The sequence below is a fragment of the Chaetura pelagica genome, unplaced genomic scaffold (assembly GCF_000747805.2).
Source record: "Chaetura pelagica isolate M959 unplaced genomic scaffold, ChaPel_1.0 scaffold914, whole genome shotgun sequence".
NCBI lineage: Eukaryota > Metazoa > Chordata > Aves > Apodiformes > Apodidae > Chaetura > Chaetura pelagica.
Window position 1 is genome coordinate 113,119 of NW_009953061.1, and position 19,507 is coordinate 132,625.

The 19,507-nt window shown below is 47.9% G+C and overlaps 1 protein-coding gene across 1 annotated transcript in view; it reads right to left on the minus strand.

Moving 5' to 3' along the window:
- Positions 1 to 365: 365 nt before the first annotated feature.
- The window catches only part of COPG1 (coatomer protein complex, subunit gamma 1), a 20,218-nt gene continuing 1,076 nt past the window's right edge, over positions 366 to 19,507 (minus strand). The window contains exons 2-24 of the mRNA XM_009996671.1: positions 16,784 to 16,836; positions 16,339 to 16,419; positions 16,166 to 16,237; positions 15,299 to 15,378; positions 14,310 to 14,385; positions 14,060 to 14,152; positions 13,697 to 13,783; positions 13,399 to 13,556; positions 12,620 to 12,753; positions 11,784 to 11,851; positions 10,866 to 11,054; positions 9,901 to 9,996; positions 8,262 to 8,505; positions 7,826 to 7,901; positions 7,395 to 7,498; positions 7,165 to 7,290; positions 6,679 to 6,747; positions 6,186 to 6,328; positions 4,791 to 4,962; positions 3,731 to 3,828; positions 2,178 to 2,316; positions 1,090 to 1,188; positions 366 to 496 (exon numbers count right to left, since the gene is read on the minus strand). Of these exons, the coding sequence (XP_009994973.1) occupies positions 366 to 496; positions 1,090 to 1,188; positions 2,178 to 2,316; positions 3,731 to 3,828; positions 4,791 to 4,962; positions 6,186 to 6,328; positions 6,679 to 6,747; positions 7,165 to 7,290; positions 7,395 to 7,498; positions 7,826 to 7,901; positions 8,262 to 8,505; positions 9,901 to 9,996; positions 10,866 to 11,054; positions 11,784 to 11,851; positions 12,620 to 12,753; positions 13,399 to 13,556; positions 13,697 to 13,783; positions 14,060 to 14,152; positions 14,310 to 14,385; positions 15,299 to 15,378; positions 16,166 to 16,237; positions 16,339 to 16,419; positions 16,784 to 16,836 (2,588 nt within the window). The remainder of the gene's footprint in view (positions 497 to 1,089; positions 1,189 to 2,177; positions 2,317 to 3,730; positions 3,829 to 4,790; positions 4,963 to 6,185; positions 6,329 to 6,678; positions 6,748 to 7,164; positions 7,291 to 7,394; positions 7,499 to 7,825; positions 7,902 to 8,261; positions 8,506 to 9,900; positions 9,997 to 10,865; positions 11,055 to 11,783; positions 11,852 to 12,619; positions 12,754 to 13,398; positions 13,557 to 13,696; positions 13,784 to 14,059; positions 14,153 to 14,309; positions 14,386 to 15,298; positions 15,379 to 16,165; positions 16,238 to 16,338; positions 16,420 to 16,783; positions 16,837 to 19,507) is intronic.

A 19,507-nucleotide genomic window follows, 5' to 3' on the forward strand; every position in this document is an offset into this window, starting at 1 on the left:
CCCCGCTCCGCCCCGGAGGGCTGGGCTGCGGGACGGCAGGAGGCAGGGCCAGCCCACGGACCGCGGTTCCGCCCCGGGAGCCAAGGCCAGAAGAGCCACGAGACGGTTTTTATTTGAACGACATAAAAAGGACAGGACGCTGCCTGCTCCGCACGCCGCCCGGGAGAAACCCTCCAGCGCGGGGACAAAGCGCTCGGTAAAATCAGACCTTAGAAACGCGGTTATTTTATAGCCGGAGCCCAAAGACAGCGGAGCTGCAGAGAGCGCGAAACCTGCTGCGGTGGATGGGACACCTAATGCTGCTGGCAGAGAGAGCAGCACTGCCCGCAGGGGCTCGGTGTCGGGGCAGTCCTGGGAAGGGGGGTTTATCCGACAGAAGCCATGACCACATCGACGGGCAGCTCCTCCCCGCTGCGCGCTGTCACCTGCATGGTCACCGTGTCCGTCAGGACCAGGCGGGAGCGAACCAGGAGGTCGTGGCCACCCCGGAACACACCTGGAGGGGAGAGCAGGAGGAAGGAGTGAGAGCTTCCCTGCAAGCCTGAAAATGGACACTACTGCGTGGCATGGGGAGGTTTCCCACAGGTAGTTTGGGAAGTTCCAGCACTGGGCCAGGAGACCCTCAAGCAGCACATTTTTCTTTCACTGCAACGTGTCTGAGACTCTCGCGACTGGAAAACTCACTAAATCAAAGTCAAACTCCAGCTGAGAAGAGGTCCACACACTCCTTCAGTGACCACTCATCTAAGAGCAGCAGGACACATCCATTCCGTGGGAGAAGGGTGCTGTACCTTCCCTCACAGGCTCACTCCAAAGCAGGATGTCACAGAACATGAAGACACCAAATTCCACCCAGCTGAGCCTGGGGTAGGTCTCAACCTCCCCCCACCACAGTACCCTCCCTCCCTGATCCCAACACCAGTTGCTCTGCACTTTGGGAGATGGAAACCACAGCAGGGACAAGTCTCCAAATCCTACCTGGAGGGCAGTGAGCTCCATCAGAAACTCCTGCCTGGATTTTCAACAAGCAGCTCTGTGAAACCTCCCACAGAGCTGCTCCTCTAGCAGAGCCCTCACCCCACAGCTCACCTGCCAGGTACAGTGTGTGAGAGTTCTTGTTATCTGGCACTTTATCGGATCTCTCACAGGGCTGCATCCCCAGGAACTTCACAATATTACTGACTGCCTCTGTTAAGAAGAAATAAATCAGGCTTCACATCACTGGTATCTTAACAGGGACACACAAAGAGTATCTAAAGGTGACTCAAGCCCTCCCTACATATTCACATTCCTTATCCCGTGGGACACACAACATTGGCCAGTATCCTGTTTTTGGAGGCCACCAGGGAGGCAAAGGCAGCAGATAAAACACCCACTGCCACACAGCAGCCATCTGATGCAGCCAGAGTGCAACGGACACCAGAGGGTAAGTAAGTCAGACAATGAAAGCAGGAGAGTGAAGCTGGCTGCACATTTGCTGCGCAACCCCAACAGCCTTGCTTCTGTCTCCTTGCTTCTCTGGGGACAGATGCAGAGGGAAGGAGACACCTCACAGGTGTTCAGGAGGAATCTGAAAAGGCATGAGGTAAGGTATTTCCAGCCTAAGGCACTGTGCAGGGAAGCACAGAGATGGCTATAGGACAAGGACACTCTTCTAAGCCATCAAAAAGGATGGAGCTCCTCAGGAACAATAAAAGGAGTCTTTAGTAGATGATGAAAGAGAAGAGGGCTTACACCCCAGGCTTGACCACCAACCTCATGTCTTCTGCTCTTTGCATAATTTTTTAAATTAGTCTTGGATCCTAAGGTCAGAGTGTCTCCTCCTTTGACAGAAGGAAAGTGGGAGCTCACAGCTGAACTGTGGTTCAAAGGGCAAAGGAGGGCAAAGCAACATGTTCTCTTGCCTCCCACAATCCAGCCTGGTCTCCACAGGGCCCAGAATACTCAAATACTCTTTTTTTTTTTTCTTTTTTTTTTTCTTTTTCTTTTTTTGAAACCTGAACTATCACAGTAGCTGTAGCTCCACATTTAACTAGTAGATTAAATAGCTTGTGAAGGGTTTTACCCCACTAGCCTTTGTGTGAGAGATCTAAAGTGAGCCAGACTGTGCCTCCAGAGACTGCCCATTGGAGAGGAAGGAATGTTAAGGGTTCTGGTGGGTTCAGGCACCTCCTTACCTTCAAGGGTTTTAATAGCAGATAAAGTAAAAGTTTCTTCCTTTTCATACTCATCACCTACTTCATCCCAGGCTGCTCCAAAGTTTGGCTTTAGAACTCGCTGGATGTGATCAGCCACTGTTACCTCCAGGTCTTCAAGCTGGTGGTAGAAGAAGTTCAAGTGAAACATGGTTGTTCCTAACCCCGCTCTCTCCAGAGCAAGCTTTAGACTGGATTCCCTGAGGTCAGGCAAATATATGTGACAGCCTTCACTTCCACTCATTAATATGTCAGTGCAAGCCCTGCCCCTTCTGATTTGCTCGTGCAAACAACACTTGGTTCAGCAACTGCCTGGCCTAGGAAAGCCACTGGTCATGGCATTTCCAGGGTTTACAAAGCAGGTTCCTGTTCTGATCACAGCATAGGAAAAAAGCTAAGAAACAGCTGGTGCTGCTCACACAGATGTAGCATTTGCTTCCCTGAAATGCACATAAGCTTATTCTTGCCCTTCTGGCCCATCATTTTGTAGCCTGGCAAAGTACAATGAAACACTGCAAGACACTGCTCTGACCTAACAGTGTGTGCCAGGTTGGCTGAACTGTTGCTGTGACTACATCTGTGCAAGGCAGAACTGAGCTTGTCCCTCCACAGCATACATACACAGCCGTCAGTGCCACAGCTGGCTAGACAACAGCCTGCATTCATTTCAGCCACCAGTGCAGGAAAGTATCTCCTCCTGATTCTAGTTGAAACACATGGAAGAGTTTGTTTAAATATCACTCATATGCTGTGGTGATTGGTGAGAAGCAGAGAGAGGGGTTAACCTTGCATGTTCCCTTGGGAAAAACCCTCCCCCTCAGTGACTCACTGCACAGCAGAGCCCCTCATCAGATCGAAGCAGTGAGAAGCAACAAATAGAAAATGTCCTCTGGAGATAACAGGGCAAACTGTGGTCGTGTCACAACATCCCTTCCTCTCTCCCTCTGTGAGCCAGTCCCAGTTTCTGACCAGGCATAAATTCAGCTTCTTCCTTTGTAGCACAACAGCCCTCCTGGAAACGGCAGAGCCTGATACAGAGGTGCTTCTGCAGCATCAGTGGGTTCCTCAGTCTCGGTTCTGGGGTGGGAAAAGCCCCACTTTCCCCAGAGCAAGAGTGGCAATCTGGCAGGCCACTAGGCAATTAACTGCCATGACACAGAGCAACTCATGGAGAACAAAAGATGTCCAATGACCCTCTGCCTCTACAAACCTGACTATTCGACTGCCGGAGCCTGCAGGGCACAGGCAGCCAAGCCAAGAGGACACAGCATGGCCTCCCCAAACATAAGCTGTACAGGCCAGTGCATGCCTGGAGAGCAAAGGGAGGACACTCCAAACGAGACACAGCAAGCACTCCAAACCCACATCTGCATCCTGGGACAGGCACCACAGAGACAGCAAGAGCACACTCTTCACCCGATGCTGCACACACCGGTTTGTGGTCACACAGCTGCTTGCAGGGTTGCGAGTACAGATCACAAAACCCCTCAAAACAAGTGCAGGTCCTGTGATCAGGTACATGCCCAGCTCCTTACCACATACTCATCCTCGTAACCCTCGTCGTCCGTCTCCCCTGTGTTTGGATCACAGTCCTTGACAGTGAACTTCATCATGCAGCTGAAGGTACAGGCCACTGGAAAGGGAGGAGGCAAAGCTCCCATTAACCACCAGATCTGCACTCCCCTGCAGCAGAAGCAGGCTGGGAAACCGGGGCAGTGGGGCTCTCCCTCTCACTGCCAGCAGCACAGGCACAGCCAGTGACCTAGAGAGGTCCCTCTGACAGTTTCTGTCTCTCAAGGACAAGGTATTTATTTGTAATATTAAGGCTAACGTATAGTCATAAAGACAGGCTCATGATGTTTGTACAAGACCATAATCCTCAGATCAAGTGCTATTACTGATGATCCTCAAGTTGTGTTGGGAATACTAACTAAACATGTTCCACTAGCACCTTGTGAAGAGGCAAGACCCTTATCTAGGGATCAGTTCATGCGCCTCTGAAATGAATCCACCTTGCACTGCAACACAGCAGCTGGTTAATACCACGGGCTGGGAGAGGAAATGATGACTCATCCTGGAGAAGACGAACACTGCTGGGTAAGCAGCAACACCACAGAGGTGAGCAGTCTCAGGACAAATCAGGGAGACCAAGACACAGGTAAGGCCTGGTTTGTGTTCTGGACAGTGACAAAGGAAGAGATGTTCAATTCAAATCAACATCCCTGACACGCCCTTTGCTTTACCATACTCCCCTGCTACTGAGAGCATCTGAGCAGAGAGCCCTCTACCAGCCTCCCCACATACTAACACAAAGAACAGACAGGCTAAAGGACACTCTGGGTGCGCAGGAGATAACTCAGCAGAGCTGAATGCTCACCTGCCAGCTCCCATTGCACAGGGGAAGCTGGAGGGGAGAAGGGAGGCCTGACAGCCCCCAGTCAGCAAAGAGAAGCCAAGCTCAGCATCACTCAGGGCTGCACCCACACACAGGCTATAAATACCCTGCTAGGATGCAAGGTAGAATACGTGGGGGCGAGCAGTACAGTATGCTTCACTTGGAGGAGGTCAAGAAAACACAGAGGACAAACTGTTTACCTGCTGTTGGATCCTCTTCAGACAGTGCCACCAGTGTGTAGCAGGTCCCTGGCTGGTTGTACACCAGGGTTTTGGCAGGTACGTAGCCAATGACCTCATACCCCTCTGTTGGCTCCATCTGCACTGTGACATTCTCCAGGATCTGATCATTCAGGGTGTTTGTGCAGTCAAACTAAACAGGGAAGGGAAGAGCAGCAACAGCTTGAAGCTGTAAGCTATAGATCTGATAGCAGAGTCACTTTAGGCAGAGTGGCAGCGTGGTGTCAACTTGTGAACCCCTAGCTCTTGTGTTTCAACAGTGCACCTCACCATCAGCTGCCTAGTTAACATGGCTTGTATGTTCTGGTTTAGTCACAGAACTACGACTAAAACCTACTCATTGAAATGCTTTATGGGAGAAACTAAAACCCTGAAGTGGACTCCAGTGCTCCAGCAAACGTTTTTTTCCCCCTCACTTAAAATGAACCAGGACACAAATATCCAATGCCTGCCCTCTGCAACCCAAGATTAACTCTTAGCTGTACAGAAATGAGTAGTGTTGCCTGCATCTTCTCACTTGATGCTACAGTGATATGGTGCCCCATAGCAGATGGGAATAAGATCCTTTGGCACAGCTCAAATGAGGGATTAGTTTGAGCAAACTTCAGCAAGCTTGATCATTTCAGCAAGTCTAACATTGCTGGTTAGACTTTGTTCCAGCTGCAACGACAAGTCATGTAGCCTCATACAATTGCATCTGGTGGGTGGACAACAGAAACAAAGATCACCCCCTGTGAGGACTGTATAAGCAGTTCTGAGCTTCTAAGGAAGGAGCTGGCTAAGGACAAAACACTGCTGCTCACAAGCTAGCATAGGACTTGCTGTGCCTTGAACTCCCTGAGGCCTGGCAAAGATGCTGGCACATTGATCCCTGCATCTCACATCCCTACATCTTGGCTTGGCAGCACAACCAAGCCATTCAGAAACAAGCAACTGTACTACACAGGCTAAAACAAAATATGGGGATGAAGAGTCCTCTTCCACCACATCCCTTTCTTGGGTTCCCTTTTCACCCTCTCAGACAAAGCTTCACTCTTCTACTCCCAAAGCACGTGCCTGGGGACCCTGAGGAAAGAAGGTAGCTCCCCTTGCCAAACGCTGAGAACAGCCCCACCTGGTGCTCGTCTGACTTATTTTTTGACTCCATGTGTAAGCATTGCTGGACCACACAGACACACATCCTACCTAATTTTGTCCTGGGGCTTTGCTGCCCTGGATGAGAAACTAAGGACTTCACCACACAGTGACCTGCTTTGAACACAGATATCCCTGACCGATTTCTTCCCAGTGAAGCTCTGAACTGGTAGGATCTTATTTTCCAATCCTCTTTCAGCACCACATGCCATAGCTACCCACCTGGAACACCATGTGTCTGACAAACGTGTGCTTGGTGCAACGAACCACGTACTCCGTTTCCAGCTCCGTCAGGGCTACAGGCTCTGGGGAAGACTTGAAGAGAGGGCCCAGCCCCCGGAACTCTGGGATTGCCCCCAATTGCTCTGAAACAGCAGACACAGAAATCATTGCATTTCCCAACTCACAGGAAGGCATTAGCAGTGTCAAAACCTCTCCTTTAAGCTGCCAGAAGCTGCTGCAGCAAGGAATTACCCATCCATAAGTGTTCACATGGGAATTTTAAAATTAAAAGCAGAGTCATCCTTTGCCCATATCTACTGCAATCTAGACAGCAAGTACCCCTGCCCCCTAGGAGTGAGGAGCAGACTTAAAGTTGGGAGTCCATGTTACTGTCTGAAAAGAGACGGGGAAAAAGCTAGAGCAGCTAGGCAGGATGATCAAGAGGTGTTTGGTTCTCACACACAGGCACAGGAGAAGCCCTGCATCAGCTTACCTTGGAATATTTCTTGCCGTGTTGCTGCCACCTTCTCTGGCTGTTTGACCACAGCAACAGGGGCATTTTCTGGAGGAGAAGGAAAAAAAAAAATTAAAACCCCAAAAGATTTGAAGGTGAAAACTAAGAAGTAACTGAATCAGAAAACAGATTAATGTCTGGAGAGGGATTTGATTAAGCAAAGAAAGGAAGCTCTTGTCTCATCTTGCTATGGGCTAGACACCCATATTTAGCTTCCTAAACTCCTTTGGAACTGCAGCAGCTCCAATGAGGATTTCCAACTATTGTTTAGCTGTTGGTCTAAACGAAAACACTAACATGGGAGCAACTAGCAACTAGCCTTTACAGAAGATGTAATCCCACAAAATTCAAACAGGATGGAGCTCAGCAGTTCTCAGCAGGCCCAATATAGTCTGTTGTCTGAGGGCTGGAGCTGCTAGGGAATGACTATCAGCCTGGACCCACATTTGGGAAACAGTTCCTTACCTGCTCTTTGCTCAATGATAGGAGCTGTTGCCAAAGGAACAGACTTCAAGTCAAAAGGTTTTTCAGAGGGCTCTAGGGTGTACTGATGCAGAGCTCTCTCCAGGCCAGGGATGGACACAGTCAAACCTGGGGACAGAGGGACAGGTCACTGAAACCACAGATAAAAATCAGTTGTCACTTGTTAAACCAGGAAAGTGGTGCAGACTTGTTTTGAGGATTTCCTGCATTACCATTCAGGATGTAGCCAGCATTGAGGGCTTTCTGCTTCTGCTCCAGAACATTCAGGTAGAAGGTGGCTCTGTCTCTCACTTCGTTGTCATCATCCATGACACACCTAAGAAGAAAGTGGAAAACTTTCTTCAGTGCAAGGCGACAGAGTTCCAAGCCACCTTACAGAGCCAGGAAGAACATGATAGAGAAGACAACTGGAAGTCTACTAGTAATTGTATTAGACAAGCAATCAACTGCCAGCCTTGGCTTCTCATGTCCACACTGGAGCAATGAATGCAGTGGTGATCCCATCACAGGATCCTAGGTACCCACTGCACCTTCTCAGATCCACAGCTAGAAGAGACTAAACATGCATGGGGATCCTTAACAAGCTCTCAAGCAAACAGGATTTTTCACCCAGGATGCTGAAAAATTCAGAGGTACACCTCACCTTTTCAGTAACACCAAGATACTGGGTAACATCTCCTCATTCTGGGCTCCAAATTTGGCCAGGGCACTTACAGCACCTGCAGGCCAAGTAATAAAAACATAATTAGAAAGCAATCAGCTGAAGTTTTCTCCTGGCCTTGCTTAAGTGCCACGCCAGAGATGGAACTAGGAAGCATTCCTGTGACTAGAAAGAGGCAGATGTATTACAGCGAAGTGCCTGCAAACCCCCTCTGTCTATTATCAGTGTCACTGTAGCTCCCTTCCTATTTCTCAGCTGCAGCCACCTCTTCCATCAACAGGACTGCAGGATCTTTGCTGTGTAAAAAGATCTGCTCAAGACTAGAGCAAAACACAATCCTCCAAAGCAGAGGTGTTCATATGCTGCTTCCTTGGAAGATCTGTCACAGGGTAGACAGCTTTCCTTGGCTGTCTCTTACCTGCCCGGACTTCTTCATGCTCCAGGACAACCCTGTTGTAGATGAAACGAATGTATTTGGAGGGGTTGTTGGTTTTGGGCCCTTCCTGCCCCAGGAGGTGGAGGATACGAGTGGCCAGCACAGTGAACTCGCAGTCCTCAATGAATTCACAGAGGTGAGACAGGCCTGTCTCTTTGCTCTCTGAGTTCTCCTCAATGATGCTGATGATGCAGTCCACGATGGCTCGCTTGTACTCAAAGCCACCCTAAGGAGCAAAAGGGAAATGCTCAACTGGAAATCTCGAAGTATTTTACACACTCTGAACTAGCCAGACAGGAAAGAATTTCCTTTGAAAAGGTCTCTCAGACTCAGTGTTTTTAATCTTAAATTTGAAAGGAGAAGGGCAGCAACGCTGCCTCCAGTTCTGACCCTCTTTATACCCAGAGGGCCAGTTAATATCCAAGCTCTCTTGCCAGCTCCCTTCAGAATGGCTGCAGTGAATTAAAAATAACGAGTCCTAAAGAGGGTTAAAAAATCCATCTGCCTGAAGGGTTCAAATCTCCTTCAAAATCCTCTACTGCTAGAATTAGTGCCTAAAAGCAGCCATATGGGAGGAGAGAAAACCCAACCCTTTCCCCCTTTAGCACCAGGCATCAGAGGATGAATCACAAGAGAAATATATTAAGGATCATATCTGCCACAGCAGGGCCCAGCAAGTAGCCCCATTAGTGTGAGAAGAGAGGCAATCAACACCTCCCCAGGTTCACCCCATAACCTGACATGCTGTTAATGCTTGCTTATCTTCAGACATTATTTACTAGTGTCCTCAATACACAGCAGGGGTTTAAACTGCACATTATCCTCTGCCAATTACATGCACAGTGCTGGGCATTTATGGGATCTTTCTGGAGCTACTTTGGATAAAAAAAGAAAGCTTTAAAACAGAATGGTTTGAACTACAAAACCACATTCAAAATTATACCATCCACCCACAGAAAATCTGGGAAAGAAGAATGGTCCATTTTTTTTCACAGGAGCAAAATGAGGTACTCTGGTTTGTTCCCAAATGAGAGGCTGTAATTGGCAGAAAATGATGTCAGAGCAAGCAGTGGTGCCAGCTGTGTTGCAGGCATGTTAGCTCATTTAGAAACAGCCTCAGCAAAGCTCTGAAAGCTGTCTTTCTGCAATTTATGTCTGACTGAATGCAGAGAATGGCTATAGGCACTCATGATCCCTTCACTGCCACAGCACAGAGAGCAAAACAAAAGTGGTCCCATGTCATCAATAAATAGGTTGTTACCAAATCTTTGTGTACAAGACAAAATTTCTTGGAATTTGATGTCAAAGTAAAAAAGAAAGCTGGTTCAAACACATAACATACACAGACTGCCAGCAGATCTGCTGTTGCCTCCATTTTCTTTTAGAGTTAATAAACCCCCAGAAAAATCAAAGAATGAAAACCACACTAAAAATATGCCTGGCAGTCTCCATGCAACTACTGTGCACAGCTGGCATTTCTGCCAGACTGCAGGCCTTTTAGAGAGAGGCTCTTACTGCACAGCATTATCATTAAAAGCTTGACTCTCACAGGGGCCACTGTGCAGTCCTGCAGTTTGTGCCTACAAACAAGTAACACAAAGTAGTTGTCCTGCAAACTTACCTCTTCCCGAAGCATAGTGAAGAGAAAGTTCATGAGGACAGCATGTTTGCGAGGGTACTTCTGACACAGGGCATTGATGGCCTGCACCACAACAACCTGGGGGAAAAGGAGGGCAAGTGGAAAAGGAGTCTGACTCACCAGGCAGGAAAAGATAGTTGAATTGGGTCGATGTTGTGCTGGTTCCTAGCCTGGAAACTACAGATTTGCCTTTACTTATTCAACAAATGCAGATCCAGAAGGTACAATTCTAAGAGAAGACTGACCTTTATGCACTGGCCAGCCCCTAGCAAAAGCCCACACCCACTGGAAAGAAGAAAATGAGATTTAATTATCAAAGGGCATCTCTCCAAAGAGAGCACAGAATCAAATAATAGTTTGGGTTGGAAGGGAACTTAAAGATCATCTAGTTTCAACCCCTTGTTGTGGGCAGGAACACCTCCCAGTAGACAAGGTTGCTCCAAGCCCCATTCAACCTGGCCCTGAACACTTCCAGGGATGGCACTTCCACAGCTTCTCTGGGCAACCTGGGCCAGTGTCTCACCACCCTCACAGTAAAGAATTTCTTCCTAATATTCAATCTAAATCTGTCCTCTTTCAGTTTGAAACTGTTATCCCTAATCCTATCACTACAGACCCTTGTAAAAAGTCCCTCCTCAGCTTTTTTGTAGCTCCTTCAGATACTGGAAGGCCCCAATAAGGTCTCCCTAGAGCCTTCTCTTCTCCAGGGTGAACAACCCCAGCTCTCTCAGCTTGTCACAGAGCCTGTCACTTTGGAGCTGAGTGCTGTAAGACCAAGGCATGGCTTAGGCCAACAGCCTCAGACTCTTCCTCTCCCCTGCAAACACCTGGCAGCCCAGCTCCTACAACCAGCTCCATGCAGCTTTCAGAATGCACACTGAAACATGGACAAAGACCAAGGGGTTTCTACAGGAACCTGCGAATCCCTGCTCCTCCCACATCCTTACTTTGAACTCATCTGAGATTTCTGACATGAAAGACGAGATCTGCTTCATGAGCCGGTCGATGCTGCTCTCGCTGCCGGTTTTCAGCAGCGTGGTGATGGCCAGGGTGGCGATGCTGCGGTTGGAGTCTGTCACAAGGTTCTCCAGGTCTAGGTTACAGGCAGTCACAGCAGATGGGTGCTTCATGGCCACCTAGAGCAGAGAAGGAAGAGTGGAAATCATTCAATAGATGCAAAGGCCCAGCTGGCAAAACCACCAAGGCTCTACAAGCTCTCACTCCTCCCTGTAGAAATAAATGCTACAGAGTGTACAGGAGGGTCATCTCAGACAAACAACTAATCTGAGGTTAAAGCAACAAGCTCCTTCTTCCTGCAAAATTGCATTTCTAGCTGGAAGGGAAGCAGTAGTAATAAGCAAACTTTTACTATCTTTAACTCTCTCATTCTCCTCTATATATGAAGAAAAGAAAGCTACCAAAAGAATTCAGCAAGCCTAGCTGTGCACAGCAGCTTTGTGGGTGGAAGAACAGCAGTTACCAGACATTGCCATTCTGTCTTTTCCTTTTTTAGAGTTTACAAGGTCAAGGGAAAAGCTGCAGCAAAAATTGCCACGGAGCAGGCAAGAAGCAGCACCAAGGTTTGATCCCTGTTTTGAAAGGAGCTCCTTCACCATGGGGAGCTTAGAAGGGAAAGCAGTAACTCATAACCAGTGACACTCCTAGAGAGACCTGTGAAAATGACTGCACTTTTTTTTTCCCTTCTGTGAAGTGTTCTTTGAGGTTTTATACCACTCAGAAAGAAATTAAATGTTAGGCTGTAGCCCACCATAGATGTTATTCACACAAAATCATCATATAATCTGGCCTCCTTTCTCTTCTGAAGCCTGAGAAACTAATACACCTCCCAGGAGATCAGCTCCTACCTTGTTGAGGGTTCGGACGGCTGCATATCTCAGCGCTGCCTTTGGGGAGCTGCAGAACAGCTGCAGAACTGCAAGGCAGGGAAACCAACACAGGCAGATGTTTAGGCAATATATTATTGAGAAGTGTTTCATGCCTAAAGCAAGAACGTCAACGAAGAGACAGCTACAAGCACAAGCTACTTAGAAGCATGCTTAAGATGCATCTGTGAATTTACCAGCTTCCTCCTTCCCCGCCTGTTGTCCCCTTTGCCACACACCCCTGCTGACAACCAGCTCTTACCCACCCCCTCCTATTCCATGGTGCTGCTATCCTTCCGCTTGAAAGCCCATTTCATCACCTTGTCATCTTTCCTATTAAGTCCGTTTGAACTGCTGTTCTCCATTTCTATGCAAACCCTGTTCCTTTCCCAGGGCTAACCCATGAAGGGCACCCTCCCTGTGCAGTGAGGTGACACACAGCCTTCCTACCTACTAACAGTCCCAGTTCAGGAGAACCTTTGGTCTGGACTGAGGTGGTAAGGCAGGACCCAAACACCTTGGCTTCTTGCACAGTTACACTCAGTCCAAAGCAAGGAGGTTTATCAGTTAGAGGTCAGCCCTGTTTCATATTAAAAATCAAAAGGATCTCTCCCATAACCCACACTTGAACACACCAGGCAAATACAAAAGCAAAACTATTCACACACAACACAGGCCCTCAGCAGCAGCAGAAATCAGCAAAGGGTACGGCAGCATGAGAAGCCTGACACTACACAAGGTCCTTGTTTCTTGGGGTAACCAGCAGATGCCACCACTGCAGGCCCATAATGGGCCACTGCCATGAGTGCCATGTTTACCTGAGACAGCCGGAGCCAGCTCCTTGGCAGTGCAGTTGGGGAGGTTCACAATGGCAGAAGCTGCTTCATAGACCACCATCTCGTGCTTGTTTCTCAGGCAGCTCTCGATGAAATCAAACAGGGGGCTGTCCCGGCTGGGGGATGAAAGAAACAAAAGGATGAGTTAAAACACAGGTGCTAACAGAAATTAAGAACCTGGTGGCAGAAATGGGCAGGTCCCATATCCCCTGGAAAGGTAAAAGCAGCCATAAATCCATTGTCTCCAGATTTTGCAGTGGTCATTATCTGTACTTCCAGCAGGCTTGGGATGGAAGCCAGGCTGCCTGCTGACAAGGCTCCCTCTGCCCTACAGGATAAGGGGAACCTCCCTCAGCTCTCACACACTGAGGGTTGAGCATACACACAGATAGTATCCACTCTTGGATATTCTTCCTTATCCACTAGGAAGCCACACTGCATACAAGTTAGCCAAATAATTAAAGAAGACAGAGAAAATGAAGTAGAATATCTCAAGAAAGAACTATACAAAACAGTCCAGAGAAACAAGAAAGTATTTGATGTGCAAACACACAGACAAGGTTCACAGAAGCCTTAACAACCATGAAAGCATCTAGTATTTTCTACGCTGCCTCCTACCCAACAGTAAGAGGGTAGAAGCTGCACGCTGTTCTCCAGAGACAGAAATAATTGCCCTCATGAAATGTCAAGAGAGTCTGCAAGAGGAGATGGAAGCAGGACCTGAGGAAATTCTTCCAGCAGGGCAAAAGGAGCCCCCTCACCTGCCAGCCTCTTCCTCCAGCAGCTTGCTGGCCACTCGAATCATCATGCAGTAGGCAAATGGTGACTTGAGGCCATGGCGTGTGAACTTGCTGAGCATCTTGTTGACAGCCAGGCGGTCATTCTTCCGCACGTGGTAGAGCAAGCCTAGAGCATGGTACTGTGCAAGGAAAGAGACTGTTACAAATCCACAGTAGGCCCTTTCCACTTATACCCCAGGGGGGCCTGGCTGAGCTCTAGTAGTTTGCTCCACTCCCAGCTGTTGTTTGCTAACCCTTGTGTTAGCAGGGGATTTCCTACCTGCACCATGATGTTGTCACTGGAAGCTGCCTCCTGAGCCTCGTTCACCCAGCGTTTTACCACATCATAACTGGTCTTAAGCAGGTGCTGGGGGAAGAGACAAAGCCACAGACAGGACATGAGAGAAGGATGGAGGAAGCTTTGAGTATCACAGTTCACATTAAGAAGCAACAAACTTTCCCCATGGGGGAAGGTAGCAACTTATAGAAGAGGATCAGCATGCAGAGACCTGGCCATAACGGCACCAGCCCCTAATGTTCATGAAGAATGAAACCCTGAAACTCCCAAGATGTCCAATCCCATCACAGATGACTGCTTTCCAGCCTGACTGTCCCTCAGGCCCACCCTACTGGGAGTACATACCAAGGAAGACACCAGAGCAGAGCTGGACACACTTGGCACTTTGTCAACAATCGCCTGCTTCATGTAGCGCTCGATGGCCTGCAACATGGTGCTCTGCAGGGAGAGGGAAACAGCAGCTGACATGGAAAAGCCACCAGGAGTGTGATAAGGGGAGATGCAAAGGCATGGAAAGCAGAGTGGAAGGTAGGATGGGGTGAAGCAGGGAAAGGTGAAGGGCCTACGGCTGCCCCAAGGGAAAAGCAGCACTTACATCCGTGATTTGACAGAGCGCTCTCACAGCAGGGCCTCGGTAATTGTCATCCTTCCCAGTCATGTCTTTGGTTAAGCTGGTTGAAAACAGGAAGCACTTCATAATGCACTCCTGAGCGAGCAGCTCTCAGGTGCACACACAGTGCACAGGGAGCAGCAGGCAGCCAGGAACACAGCTGAATGCCAAGCAGGCAACTGCAAGTCCCACCGGGTGGGAAGGCAGGAGGAAAAGATCAGTACTCTGGTTTCAAGCCCATCAGCAGGCTGCATGGGCTCCTTATCACCAAGCTAGGTTGGAGTTCCTAATCATCTCTGCCCTTTCCCTAAGGTCCTGGTCACTGTGAGGGGACCTGATCTGTGAGGGGACAAAGACCCTTTTTGAGTGGACAGGAGTTCATCACATCTAGCACTTGGGACTGGCTTCTGCCTGCTGCATGGCCATGGCCCACAACAGACCCTGTTCCCTCAGGCTCCTGTCTCCCCATACAACACTGGCCCTTCAGTGTGATGAGCAGCAGTTCAGGAATGGCTCACACAGGGCATTTTGTTCCCTGGTGAAGTCAAATCCTCTGCTGCTATAGGAGCAGTAAATTCTTGCACACCTGTTGAAAGCCTTGGGATTTGTGCCAGAAATCTTCAAAAAGCTTCAAGGCATTCAGACAGGAAAGTAGGAGTTAATGAAACAAATCTTTTGTAAAAGGGTGAAAAACTGCAGTGCTGCCTGGCTCAAACCAGGATACCATGTAATCAAAAGAGACAGTCCAAACACCCATGGGCAGGGGACACGGGGACACAGCACATTTCACATACATCACTAGGAGTTCAGTGTCTGTATGTTAATGGCCACTTGTAAAGGAAAAATTTTTCCTCACCAAGGGAGTGATACAGAAAAATCCCACTCCTCATCCTGCTACATTGATCTCCAAGAGGTTGGACAAGCATTACTGAAGGACACGTGAATATAACAATAAGAAAAGTGAAGTGACTGACCTGCTAGTGACTATGATTACATCCTCTGCAATAGAAGACATCTCTTTGATCGTCAGGTAACACATCCTACGAAGAGTTGGCTGACAAGGAAAGAGGACAGACATCAGCTGAGAGGATCCCAGATAGGAAGGGATCTCAATTTTCCCTGCTTCCTTGATTTTATGATGAAAATCAAGAACCCTATACCTTCAGAGAGCCACAGTGCCTCTTTGTAAAAGATGTACAAAACTCATACTGATTAACAAAACACCTCTTCCTATTCTAAATGCCTCAGTCTTAAGATGAAGCTGCAGAGATACCAGATTAAGCTGGATTTACAGCTTCATCTTGTAATTCACATGAAAAAGGAGAAAAACTTGAACTCATTAGCTGGAGACATCCTGTTGCTTCAAAAGCAAGAAAAAAAGCAATTTATATTCCCCAGTCTGGGGATTTCTACATTGATCCTGTGATTTTAATGTCTTGTGGTCTGGGGGACAATTAGTGATGGTACCATCACTGCATAGGTACTAATTCCTGGCCTCCTCTAGGACTCTCAGTGGGATTTTTAAATACTGGGCACAAAGCACAGTGTATTCTAGCTGATTATATGCTGGATCTGTGTCCAGCACAACTTCAAGAGTTAAACAGCAATCCAGAGGGAGGAAATCCTGTCTCAAAAACAGAGAATGATTCAGTTAAGCTGCTACCAGGTCTGGGAAGGGCCAGGATGCTTCTAAACTTAATCCTACTCTTCCCACTCAGATCAAGTGGCTCCAGGCAGGATGGAAAAGCTGATTGTATAAAAACACATATCTGGTTGAAAAAGACACTGTTGACAACTTGTGCCACCAAATAAATACAGCAGAAAGAAGCAAGCAGACTTACATCATTGGACTGAAACAGCTTGGTCATAGCAAAGAAGGATTCGGTAGCTTCCATGACACCAAGGTGCTCCCCCTACAAGATGTTTGGAAAGAAGGAAGGAAATCCCAGTTACCACACCAGCTTTGGGCCTGCTACAGGTGCCTCTGTATAGGTGTACATTTTCTCTTCCTTACCTGGTTTATGAGATACAGGATCTTGGTGAGGATATGAGCACATTTTCGTGGGTTTATGGGAGTCTCATTGAACACTCGTGCCTGGAAAGAAAGCACAAAGGATGCTGACACCCACCCCTAACCAGCACTGACCTGCCTGGTCTTGACCACTGATACAAACACCACATTGTGAGCTTCTTGTTTCAGGGTGAGCTTTCCCAGATAATTTTATTAATTTCACTACTATTTTAGAGTCTTTAATTTGTTACAGAGACCATTTTAACCTTCTCCATTTCTCCTCCAACAATAAAATAAGAACTAATGGGTGTGTTGCCCACTTCTTTCAGAGCTAGAAGGACTGTAACAAGTCCCCACTTCCTTGCTGAAGTTTTCCAGTGACCTGCTCAAGAAAGGGACAGACTCTATCCAGAAAGGGAGACACAAAGGAGATCATCTAAGGATTTACCTCTTGCAGTACTGCACTCTTCTCCAGGTGCTGGAATGGGTTGGAACCCCCACCTGCAAAACAGAGAGAGTAAAAGTCTTTCCAAGGCTAATGCTATGGGAAAGCAGCCTTTTAACCAAGCCTATACTTCAAAAACAGACCAAGCATTTTGGGGTAAATATTTTCATGAACACCAAGCAACCAGAGCTCCCTCTTTTAAGTAATGTGAATTAGATGTCTTCACAGCAGTTAGGAAAGGCAGAGCAGACAGGATGTCTTCAATTTGTCATCCCCTCCAGAAGTAATGAGCCCTGAGCTGAGACAGACTGATTAGCTGAAAAAGTAACTGTGCTCCACTGTTACCCCACAGACCTATTTGCAGCCCCCAGGCTGGGAGCTTGCTGACAGGCAGAGCATCAATAAGACAAACTTAGAAACAAAAGCTCAGACAAAAAGAGGCATTGCTTGCCAGACTGGTGAGTCAGGAGTGCTTTATTCCTCCCTTATAAACCAATCAGGAATACACCAGTAAAGTATTTCTGGCTCTAACACTAATTAAGAGAACAAGAGAGTGGACTGAAAAGTCTGGACACAGAGTAACTTTCATTGTTCCACTTAATAGAATGAATTATATTAAATAATTAAAAACTTCACCAATTAAGGATGAAATAATCAGAGGGAAAAGCACTATCATTCTGCATGGTCTCTATTAGCTTGCCTCCTAGGCATTTGTGAGCTGCAGCTTCTCAAAAGCTGCCAGTTATCGATAAGCAGGTTTTAATTAGTACCTATGTTCTATGTTTGGCCCTGGGATAAAACATAGCCATGTCCAGTGCTGTTCCAATGTGTAACTAGCCTGATCCACTGGAAAGCACAGCTCTGATCTGGCCTGGGCCTGAAGCATCCCACGCTGGTGCCCGGAGGAAGCCTTACACTTAAAAGCAAACACATCTGTACCCTGGCTCCTTCCCAGTTCATAAACTGCCCTCCTCTGGCTCAGGAGAAACTTGCAACTGCAGTAGGTGGCCAAACAAAGCATAGACCTTTATACGGGGTATGGGAGAGAAGAAAACAAGGGGAAAGAAGAAAAACAATGTCTCTAGTATGACTATGAACCAATTCTAGTATGAGCATGTGAACATGTTTCAAAAAACCTGCCCAGCAGCACTGTACAGCCCAGCATGTCTACAATCCCTAAATCAGGCACAGAGAGCATTGCCTCTTCATCTTTCATAGCACTAAGGATCTTGAAACATACTGGACATGAAGTCTTGGTCCTCACAGCACCCTGTGTCCAAGTATTTTTCCATCAGAGGAGAAACAGACACAAGAAAGGCAGAGACTGTATTCAGAAAGCTCCTAGTATCAGATGACTAGCAACAATTTGCAGTGATTTGCAGAGAAACAGGCACTGACTGAACCAGGATTTCAGAACAATTATACACCAAAATAACAACTCAAAGTGCATTTCAGAGAGCCAGTGGAAGCAGCTCATCCAAGGCTACCTACACCACCCGTTAGAAACAAAACCAGAGGCAAATTAAGCAGACACACTCATTTAAAAAAAAAAAAAGACCATTAAATGGAAAGAATGGGCACACCAGCCCTGTAAATTCAGGGATGAAGTCCAGGCACTCGGGCTATACATTTGGACATTTAAACAACCCACAGGAGCAAGGCAGCACAGTAACCCTAGGGATCTTCCTTGGAAACAGAAGCAGCAGAATGAAAAGCAAATGCAGTAGTGAAGCAAAACATGTTGGGAAGCATGCAAGCAGCAGTGGCAGAAAGGTGAAAGGAGAACTCTGGGTATGATCAAAATCAACAGGAGCTGGCAGCACAATACAAGGAAGTGTGTCTCCTGCCAGCCTTGGCCACAGGTAACCCAATACCTTGAAAGTGTGTGGCAGGTGCAAATGAAGAACAGCCCAAAAAATAAAGGCCAAGCCTCCCATACTCTGCACTTACAAGATGTCACTGAAGGCTTTGGACAAGGGAAACAAGGGCAAAGCATTTAATGCACGTTAAAATAAAAAGCAAGTACAGCCACACAGAACAATCACTAAGACTGATGCTGAATTAATTCCCTTTGGGATGCAGTGATTTTTTTTATGCAGAACAAGCTGCACAGAAAGCTTCCTAGGAAGATGAAAGAGATACCACATGGCACCAGTATAAGAGTAAACACTCTCCTATCTTGCCTCGATTCCACCTGAATTACACATCACATAAAATATCAACCTCTTCCTTATGACTTGGGCCTGAAGTTTTGTACAGTCAAGCAAACACTTTGTGTTTCTTTGATGCTCTCAGTCTTTCAGACCCACTGAAAGTGGCAGTGATCTTGCTGGGAGAGCAGACCGTGTCTATCAGAAGAATGACCAGTAAATACAAACTGGGGACTGGTTTGAGAGCTGGGCAGCTGTGAACAGGGCTCAGTCCTCAGACTGCACCTCCACACCCGGCGATGCAGCGGGTAACCTGGCTGTGCTGTGCCAGCGCAACTGGTTCGTCCTCTGGCTGAGCAGTGAGGGGAGGATGGCAGCAGGGCTGCTCGGGGGCCCCCGGGCTGTGCAGCCAACAGGCCCCGCTGCTGCCGAGCCCCCCTCACAGCCCCCCTGGGCACAGGAGGGGCCTCCCCTCACAGCTCCCTGCCCGCCCACAGGAGGGGCGCTCCCCCACGGATCTCCCCTCACGGATCTCCCCTCACGGATCTCCCCTCACACCTCCCGCTTCCCACCGACA